Genomic DNA, 10,419 nt, shown 5'->3' on the forward strand with positions numbered 1-10,419 from the left:
TTCGTTGTTTATTTCTTTACAATGTGAACTAATAAAAGTTAAAGTTGGTCTTGGTCGGTTCTGTCCAGTCCTGTCCTTTTTGGACCCATATACAGATATACTTGTCTAACTAATCAATTGTAAAGGCAGTGTGTTCAAAATTTGATGTCATGTTAACAATAGTTGGCAGGTAAATTCTTATACCACAAAACCATATGTAACTCTATAACTAGATTTCAAGATATATTTGTAAAACGACTTAGAAATATGCGCACTCATTCTTATAAAATTTGAAATTTGTATATTTCTTCCGAGGTCTAAGTCAGATATCAGTTATATATAACAAGAGGGTTAGTCCCCGCTATGTGGCTCAGTTGGTTAAGGAAGCGGAATACTTGAAACAATATTACAAGAGGGTCAAATAGGTATTTATATATAGTGGACATCATGACCACACTAGAATTAAGTATACCAAGTAGTGTTACCGGGTTTTAGGATTGGCAATCGGTTAAACGAACATCGTTTCACCGGTTTTTATCCAAAACAATTTTTTTTGGATGCTTTATTATAATAATTATTATTTGGGGAAATATTTTGTTTTTGAGTATTATTTGTATTGAAAAATTGGTTGTCGCCTTTATAACACAAGAGTTCAGCACTTCAGCTAGGTTCAACTCTAAAGGAATATACACTATGTACAATATACGAATTAACGTTAACTCTTGTAGTTGATTTTCTAACTCGACTACTAGAATAGGTAATCAAACATAACATTTTACATTAAACCAATAAAATTATAGCTTAAAACTTTTAACATATCTCAAACCAAACCAGTTTTGACCACATAATAGACCAATTTGGCTTAAACTAGAAAAAAGCGAAAATAAATAACCCTATTGAACTTATAAAAACACTTGAAAAAAAACCCGACTCTGATTTCAAATGTATTCAAAATTTTCTTGTTGGTGTTCAAGAACAATTGTGGCGAGTGCAAGTCTATAAGCCGTTGATCTTAAATTTCTCGTTAGAACGTATATTTCCTTCTTCCTTTGCTTCGAAGGCACCGAACTCCACTGCTCGTGTCTAAGACGACCAAGCAACACCGCATCACAGAGACCTCCTGCTGATGGCTTGTTGCTGCAAGTCAACAGAAGTCGACTTCAGTCATAATTAGAGTCAATGAAATCAATAAAACCGCAATCATCCTCCATATTTAGTGTTTTAAGATACATAATCAGTTATGTTAAAAAGATATGTAATCAGCGATTATGTTTGACCAAATAAGTCAAATGCACAATACATGTATATGGTACAAAGGGTTGACATAATTATACTAACCTTCCATGTACAAATCCGGAAGTGACAAAACCAATTGGCCACCTATTAGATTCCACGGCCGCAGGATCTTCAGGCACTTGATATTCCCATTTACTAGAATCTCGTTTCACAAAGTAAGTTGATACTGATGACTGCGGTACTTGAAGTTCACACTTGTCGTTTGAACTGCATTAATTCACCACATATCATCTCGTTAGGGGCAAAAGAGACATTACACTCAAATATGAAATGACAAATAGCATATGCAGCCTAACAAAGTTTTATTAACATGAATTTATAAAACATCATAATTTGTTTTATTAACATAAACTAGACTTAATGATATAAAATGGGTTTTGTAATGACATCATCATCATCATCATCATCATCATCGTACTCAGTATATCCCACCAATAGCAAAGCTATGGTAGGGTAAGATGTAGGCAGCCTTACCTCTACCCCATAGGGATAGAGAGGCTGCTTCCGGTGAGACCCCCGGCTCGATAGTAGTTTTGCATCAAGCCTTGGACATAAGGCACATAGCACTCAATCATCGGGACACCGGCTGATCGGTGCATGTACCCTTATCTTTCAGCTATCAACGCCACTACATGATGCCTGATTAACCGTCCGTCACTTTTAACGTTATTTTCACGAGATTAGTAAAATAACGTCAAAATTAGTGCAATTTCACTTTTGCCCACCCGAGGGTTCACACATATATACATCATATGTGCGCACATATATACATCATATGTGCGCACCGCAAGCAGGGCTAGGGTTTTGTAACGGGTCATATGTGCGCACCCGAGGGTTCACACGCATATATACATCATATGTGCGCACCCGAGGGTTCACACATATATACATCATATGTGCATCCCTGACAACTAAAAGTTGTCTGATCAGGCTTTGTGGCATGGTGTTTGGAACGGGTCGACTCAGAAAGTTTTGATTTTGGCAATGCCATTAGTTGATAAGGTACACTATTTCTTTTCTTGAAGGCAATGCCATTAGATGACAAGGTACGATATTATTTTTACCATTTATAACACAGAAGGCAACTGATGAATTCATTTTCTGGTCTCAATTCACGTTTATTATATAATATATTTCTCTGATGGTGGAGCCATTTTGGTTCGTGTGAAAACAACTTGAGTTCGAGTCGTTTAAAAGGAGTATCTATTTTTGTTTGGGTTAAACAGGTTATAAGCAAAATGTTTTTGAGTCAATGGGGTTGTAAAAACTGGTCAAATTTGTTAATCGAGTTGGTGGGTTGTGAACAAATTTGGTCAGTGGGTCTTAAACGGGTTAGTGGGTTGACCCTTTAAATTGAGTAGTGTTAAATGAGTCGGCCCGTTTAACTAAACAGGTTAAACAGACAGGATGACCTGCTTAGTTAGATAGGTTGAACAACTAATCTATTTTGGGCCCGTTTAACACATTTTTTCAACCCACCATCAATCTAACACGTTTAAGCAAAGATTAAAATAGTACCCTGTTGAAGTTACCAAGTTGGTTTGTGGGTTTGTCCTAATAAAAATATTAATTTTAAATGATAATAAAAGCTTATGTTGCAAAAAATTACGAGTTCATTATTGAATCTTTGTTTTGAGCTAAGAAACTAAGATTACTAATGCCATTAGATGACAAGGTACAATACTTTTTTCTTGAATATTTTAAGTGATGTTTTATGGTTTTTGGATGCATGAACTATATGTCTGTTAGCATGCTCTGATATGTAAGGATCTAAATTTTAGGATGTTTGCACTCAATGTCTGAACTGTATGTCCAATAGGATGTTCTGATATGTAAGGATCTAAATTTTAGGATGTTTGCACTCAATATCTGTAACTTGCTGGTTGATTTTTTAGTTTGTGAACTTTTTGTTGAAGGATTAGGGGGCTACTGATGCATTCAATAGAGTTTTTGGGACATAGAGCAATAGATAGGAAATGCGAAACAACCTTTTTAGGTGAATAAAGTTGTGGGTTTGGGTTTGTCGCCCTGCTTGCGGTGCGCGCATATAATGTATATATGTGTGAACCCTCGGGTGGGCAAAAGTAAAATTGCACTAATTTTGACGTTATTTTACTAATCTTGTGAAAATAACGTTAAAAGTGGCGGAAGGTTAATCAGGCATCATGTGGTGGCGTTGATAGCCGAAAGACAAGGGCACATGCACCGATCAGCCGGTGTCCCGATGATTGAGTGCTATGTGCCTTATGTCCAAGGCTTGATGCAAAACTACTATCGAGCCGGGGGTCTCACCGGAAGCAGCCTCTCTATCCCTATGGGATAGAGGTAAGGCTGTCTACATCTTACCCTCCTCAGACCCTACCATAGCATTGCTATTGGTGGGATATACTGAGTACGATGATGATGATGATGGGTTTTGTAATGACAGTGGTGATAAAACAAACATTAACATAAAGAAGTTAAAAACTTACCCTGAAATCCAAAGCTTAATATCATCCAAACGGGGTGCACAAATAACAGCTCCATCCTCAATAGCGCCTTCTTTAAACGTGCGAAGAATAACTCTAACAAAACACACCTTTCTACATATATTCAGGTCATGAACGAGTGTTTTCTCATCCTTCATGATTGTCGATAAGCACGTGTTCTTATCAGAAAAATGTGGGAAAATAGGTAAACGATCACCGTTTATAGTATTCAAGAAGCCAGACAACATTCTTGATGACCTTGCTACGACAGTATCGTTGTCTGATAATGCCAGCTCAGCAAGCGCATCTGATTCATTAGAACATATTTGACTCGTTTCGAAAGCAAGACGAACACAGTTCCATGGAGGTGGAACGGGATTGCTAAACGGTTTTACAGAAGCAGGACGAAGAGCTGCTTCTTTATCCATGGCTGCCACCTCAGCTTCCATTAAAGAAGAGTAGGAATCACATTCAGGAAACTCAGATGGAAAGTTTGGAATCTCCGCCTGCAAATGTAAAAGTTTTAAAATTGTTAAAACTTCTAACTTATAAAGTACCGGGTAGATTTGGCAATTTTGGCTGTTTATTGGTAAACAGGTCAACTCAGGCTATACTTTGTACTTAACAGGTCACCTCGGGTTATACTTTGTACTTAACGGGTCAACATATGTTACACTTGTATTTAACGGATCAACACGGGTTTGCACTTGTATTTAACGGGTCAACTCGGGGGGTTATACTTTGTATTTAACGGATCAAATATGTAACTTACTTCACAAGCAACCCATGATCGCTCTCTCAAACCAATAGCTCGAGCACCAAGCGAGACAAGAGGAACCCAAAATGCTTTGACCCAGCTCAAAGGAAGTACAACAATCCACCTAAAACAATGCAGTTGGAATTTTTGGATCTTGGATATTTGAAAAAAGTAGCTTTGTGAAAATTTTGTTAAATTACCTAGCAACTGAATCCATTAAGTTATTCCTTCTCAAAAGAATAATAGGGCAAACTCTTGAAGAATGTATACCGGTTGAAGCATTAATGTCAACCGAATGGGTGTCGGTTAAACAAAACGACACAAGACGTTGATGATGTTTTTTCATACAAAGAACGCTTTCTTCTACTGGACAGTACAACCCTTTTTCAGCATCCCACAAATCTGTACAACTCAGGTCAAACTCCGTGTTTTTGTTAGCCAAACCGCGGGGATCCTTAACTATAAGAGGAACTATTCCAAAACATGGGGTGTGTTCTGCAACAGCTCCAATTGACGAACACTTTTTCAAAAACGAAGATTTCTCATACGTGCTGCATGATCATCAACAAGGTTAAGAAGCTATCACAATTAAAATAGTAAATACTAGATGAAAACATTGGACTGTACTCTGTAGGATGATTAACCTGCTAACTGGATGCAATATTTTTTGAAGAAGCTGAGATGCTTTTGAACCCATTACTTCCAAAGTTCCAAATTGCCCCTCAAGAGAAATGCATCTAACCTGTGCAAATGGAATTGATTTAACCACAGAGATTACAATTTATATACAGAAAATAAACTCTATACAAAAAAATGTTTAACAATACAATACTAATAGCTAACTATAAGAGTTAACTATATAATGGTCCTTGTGATTTGACTAAAATAACAAGTTTGGGCCTTTGGGGGCTAACTTTAAAAGATAACAAGTTTGTATGTATACGGTTTTCAACTTTTAACATATATAAAGGTCTAACACTAACTTTAGTTAAAAACTCTATAAAAGTTTAAGAAAAGTAACAGTTGTGCCCTTTTAACTAATTACATAAATAGTCTAACATATTTGGGGTCTTAACTCTTATTTACAACTTACTTTTGCAACTGTTTGTGGGCAGAATTTACTATTAACTTAAACTTAATAAATTGCAAACCACTTATGTAATTAACTTCTAACTGTAATTCAGAAACTGAAATTCTCAAATTCTACCATACCCTGACTCTCACAAGCACTTTTCAGAGCATTGTAACCTTCGGTTAAAGCAGCTGCGTGTATCCATATCCATAACTGTCTTGACTCGCTGGTTCGATCACATGCTGACTCAGCATCCGTTGACTGCTGAATAGGTCTCCACATGTAAATAACCGGTGCAATTGCCCGTGAATTGATTGCTCCAGCATGATGAAGCTATGGTACAGATATGAATATATATAGATTAACAAAAGACTAGTAAACACAGGGTAAGTTAGAATGCAAACAACCACCTACCATTGAAGAAGCATAAATACCACCAGAAAATACATTTTCAGTATCTGATGAAGAAAAAGGTGACATTACAGTGCTTAGAACTGCCGATACGGAATCCTGGAAGAAGACAAAATAACGATTAAAGCTATTTATATGGAAAATAATCAAATATGCATATAATCATATGAAAGTTCACACACAAGACAGAAACATACGAAAAAAAAATGACCTGTGAACCTTGCAGTTGAACAGCACTATAATAGCTTGCATCATGAACAACGGTTCCATTTTTTAACCATTTTAAGAGTGCTCTTGAGCCTTTACCTCTACAATAAACAAAACATAAGTTATGATTTATAAATGGGTTATGTTTTATCTTTAACGGGTCAAACAAGGTAAAATGTGAAATATTAAAGGAAAAGGGTCGAAAATCGCCGTAAGTGAAATATTATTCCATAAGACCTCCTAAAGAGTTATTATGATGAAAAAAAAAAAAAAAAAAAAAAAACAAGATTACCTTATTAGTTTCTGTTTGTTTAAGTTCGTTTGCATTCATTTATTTTCATTATTAGTTTATGTTTGTTTAAGTTCATTTACGTTTATTAGTAGATAAACTTGATAATGATTTGTATTATGATTGTGTAATTGTAATTTACAATGATTACAATAGAATGATATATATAGATTTAGGTTAAACAACTAGGGCCGGCTGATATAGACTAAAGGGCCGGGCCTAAGTATTCTAAACACATTGTCTAATACTCCTCCTCAAGCTAAGGCCGAGACCGGACCTTCAGCTTGGACTTCAAAAACAGAAAACGATCTGATGGTAATGGTTTTGTGAATACATCCACAATCTGATCATGAGTGGAGATAAATTGAACGGATAACTTCCTTTGAGCAACCTTCTCTCGAACGAAATGAAAATCTATTTCTACATGCTTTGTTCGGGCATGAAATACTGGATTGGTAGATAAATATGTGGCTCCCAAATTGTCACACCATAGGATTGGAGCCATCCGCATGGGAACCCGAAGTTCAGTCATCAGGGTCTCGAGCCAGGTTAGTTCAGCTACTGTATTTGCTAGGGCCTTGTATTCAGCCTCAGTAGATGACCGAGAGACAGTCCTTTGTTTTCTGGCTGACCATGAAATAAGGTTGGATCCAAGATAGATAGCGAATCCCCCTGTGGATCGACGGTCATCTGGACAACCATCCAAGTCTGAGTCAGAGAAGGCAGTTAAATTGTGAGCATCTGTATATGCATGTAGAACTGACGAAGAAGAGCTGGAGATCAAAAGGCCATGGTTGGAAGTCCCCTGCAAATACCGAAGGATGCACTTAACCGCAGACCAGTGGTTCTCAGTAGGAGAATGCATGAACTGGCAAACTTTGTTGACTGCATAAGAAATATCAGGGCGAGAAAGTGTGACACATTGTAATGCCCCGACCATTTGTCTGTATTTTACTGGATCATCAAATGGAGAGCTATTACCAAGAGAAAGAGAGGCGCCAGTTTTGCATGGAGATGGGACAGATGTGTTTAGATAGATTAGCACGAGCCAGCAGTTCATTAATGTATTTTTGTTGGGAGAGAATGATATCAGACCCACTTCGGACAACTTCAATGCCCAAAAAATAAGATAATTGGCCCATGTCTTGGATTGAAAAAGTCTGACCAAGAGACCGTACAACATGATCAATAGCACGGTTGTTGTTACCTGTCAAAATAATGTCATCTACATAGACGATCATATATAAAAGCGTCCCCTGATGTGAGTAGATGAACAAAGAGGGATCAGTCTTAGATCCCCTGAACCCGAGACCAAACAGAGCAGCCGAGAGTCGTTCAAACCAGGCCCGTGGAGCCTGCTTAAGGCCATACAGAGACTTATGTAAAAGACAAACATGATCCGGTTTCGTAGGATCTACAAAACCTGGTGGTTGTTTCAAATAAACAGTTTCTTTGAGGTCCCCGTGTAGGAAGGCATTCTGAACGTCGAGTTGTCGCAATGGCCATTGGTTTGTAACAGCCAAAGAAAGGACAACTCGGATGGTGGTAGACTTAACCACTGGACTAAAGGTTTCAGTGTAATCTAAGCCAGCCTGTTGATCTGATACCAAGATAAACTTGATAATGATTTGTATTATGATTGTGTAATTGTAATTTACAATTATTACAATAGAATGATATATATAGACTTAGGTTAAACAACTAGGGCCGGCTGATATAGACTAAAGGGCCGGGCCTAAGTATTCTAAACACATTGTCTAATATTAGTATATTCAATAATAATTTTTAGACACGTTGCAATTTAGTCGAGTTAAACTTTTTAGGCCCAACACATTATCTTTGTTTAAGTTATTCGTTCATGTTCAGTTATTATGTCCATTCGTTTATACTGTTAACGAACGATGATGAACACATTCATTTTCGAAACAAACAAACACGGACAAGAAAACCCCATTCGGTTAACTGTTCGTGTTCATTCGATTCGTTTACAACCCAACCCAACCAAACCAAACCATTTTGTCACAATTCACATGTATATATTTGGCCAGATAAATAAATAATATTTTCACTATTACCTGCCATGCAAACCAAGAGGAAGATGAAACCCCCAACGTTTAATCATAGTAAACCGTTTAGCATGCCAAACATGCGTTCGAAGCCTCTTCATCCCATCACCCGACACGCAGAATCCACTTTCAAGATTATTATTAAGCTCCTTTTTGCGCCTAATGTGAGGAGGCGGAGCCCTATTAACATTTTTCTCCAAATTTTCATCAACTTTTCGCTTTTTATTATTATTATTTCTAAATCTAGTTTTTGAAGGGCGGTTGTCAAAACCAGTAGTCCTTCTCCTCTTATTTCTGTGAGACCTAAAATCGTTGTTCAAACGGCTGGCAACTGTCGAGTAGAGCGAATCGAGTTCAGGCGCTCGTAACTCGGTAAATTTCTGCACGAGAACCTCACCGGGCGGTATGGCGTGGCATTTGAGCTGTTGCTGTTTGGTTCCATCAGTAGTCATTGTTGGAATATACCAGCCTATAGTCAAATGCAACAAAAACAAATAATTAAATAAACAAACAAACAAACAAATTTGATTACATATTATTGAGTGAATTAGTTACAATAGTTAAAACCCGAATTGAACAGAATAAACCGATAGGGTACCTGGATAGAGCAGAGGGACCCTAAATTAAATTAAATCGATCAATAATCGAAGAAGAAGTAGGCCGATTGGGGCTTTCTAAAACCCTCTTGGGTAGGGTTTATGATGATGAAGATTATTATTATTATTATTTATTTATTTAGTAACTTGTAGCACACAGGGTTAGAATAAGTAATTTTTTTAAATAATAACATAACATGAAATACAAAAGAAATGTATCACATATATAAAGATATATTATACAATTAAAAAATTACACATTCTGCAATTTGAAACTAAAAAGTTTTTAGAAAATTCATAAATCATAAATTATTTCTTTATTATTTTTTATATTAAAACTTAGTTGTGAATGACAACTTTTTTTTAAACCAACTCGTGGACCGTAACTTCTTCTAATCTTAAAATGTTTTGACATGAACAATGTATGATACTTTAATCGGTTAAAGAAACCCACCCGTTTCGTATTGGTTACTTACAAAAATCTAATATTAATAACTAATGCAATACATTTTATATTAAACAAATTAACATATTATTATGGTATTAATTCTTTTGAAATTGAATGGAATTATTAAAAATTGAAAATGGAATATGACTTGGTGTATGGTGCCCGAATTCTTCGTGTTTTCGACCCGTGATAGGGGTGTTCTTCGGGTTCGTATTTCGGGTTTTTCGGGTCAGGTTATTCGGGTTTTAAAGTTTTAAATCTTGACCCGAAACTCAACCCGAATCTCTCACGGGTTTTTCGGGTTCAGGTAATTCGGGTTGGGTTAATCAGGTTTCGAGTATCTTAGAAAACAAAACAAAAAACAAATAAAATTTAAAACTTACAATGCTAAAATTAAAACAACATATTATTCTTTGCTCGTAAGCAATAAGTAATGAATAAACAAACATAACTTGATAAAACAATCCAAGAGAAGAGAAAGTAACTCAATCCATAATTGTCTTCAGTAGGTCGTGATTTGGTTGTTCGATTACAATAGCTATTAGTAACAAACGGGAACATAAACTATCAATAAACAATCGATTATGACCGATATCTGTTAACGTTAGTCGCTAATACTAAGCCCATTATACATAAATATATATTTAATTTCAAAACTAAAAGTTTATTCGGGTTGACCCAAAACTTATAATCAAACCTGAGAACCATCCCAAATTATTTCGGTTCAGGTTGATCTTTTCTTGGGTTCGGGTACGTGTTTTCTCGGGTTGGGTTTCGAGTTTCGGGTAAAAGTGACAGCCCTAACCCCCGATATCCTGGATTTGTATAAA

General features: G+C 36.4%; 1 protein-coding gene across 2 annotated transcripts; it reads right to left on the reverse strand.

The window, feature by feature from the left end:
- Positions 1-825: 825 nt before the first annotated feature.
- On the reverse strand, positions 826-9,179 carry LOC143557981 (ribonucleases P/MRP protein subunit POP1-like). Of its 2 annotated transcripts, XM_077046918.1 has the most exons (11): positions 9,144-9,179; positions 8,555-9,014; positions 6,195-6,291; positions 5,987-6,082; positions 5,708-5,905; positions 5,145-5,242; positions 4,701-5,051; positions 4,516-4,624; positions 3,747-4,249; positions 1,318-1,482; positions 826-1,116 (listed from the first exon to the last, which is right to left on the reverse strand). In XM_077046918.1, the coding sequence occupies exons 2-11, from the start codon at positions 8,995-8,997 to the stop codon at positions 918-920; spliced, it is 2,259 nt and encodes a 752-aa protein (XP_076903033.1). In that variant the 5' UTR covers positions 8,998-9,014; positions 9,144-9,179; the 3' UTR covers positions 826-917. The 2 variants fall into 2 exon arrangements, with proteins under 2 accessions (XP_076903033.1, XP_076903034.1); XM_077046919.1 differs by lacking the exon at positions 9,144-9,179 and having other exon boundaries at positions 8,555-9,136.
- Between the last annotated feature and the right edge of the window lie 1,240 nt (positions 9,180-10,419).

The sequence above is a fragment of the Bidens hawaiensis genome, unplaced genomic scaffold, assembly GCF_021521415.1.
Source record: "Bidens hawaiensis isolate Kalapana, Puna unplaced genomic scaffold, B.hawaiensis_p1.1 tig00019312_1, whole genome shotgun sequence".
Classification (NCBI taxonomy): Eukaryota; Viridiplantae; Streptophyta; class Magnoliopsida; order Asterales; family Asteraceae; genus Bidens; species Bidens hawaiensis.

Coding starts and splice junctions, on each gene's coding strand:
- LOC143557981 (XM_077046918.1), bottom strand. CDS start 8,997: ATGACTACTGATGGAACCAAACAGCAACAGCTCAAATGCCACGCCATA. Junction 5,243..5,707: donor CTTGTGAGAGTCAGGGTATG/GTAGAATTTGAG, acceptor CCATTTGCACAG/GTTAGATGCATTTCTCTTGA. Junction 4,250..4,515: donor GATCATGGGTTGCTTGTGAA/GTAAGTTACATA, acceptor TTACATTTGCAG/GCGGAGATTCCAAACTTTCC.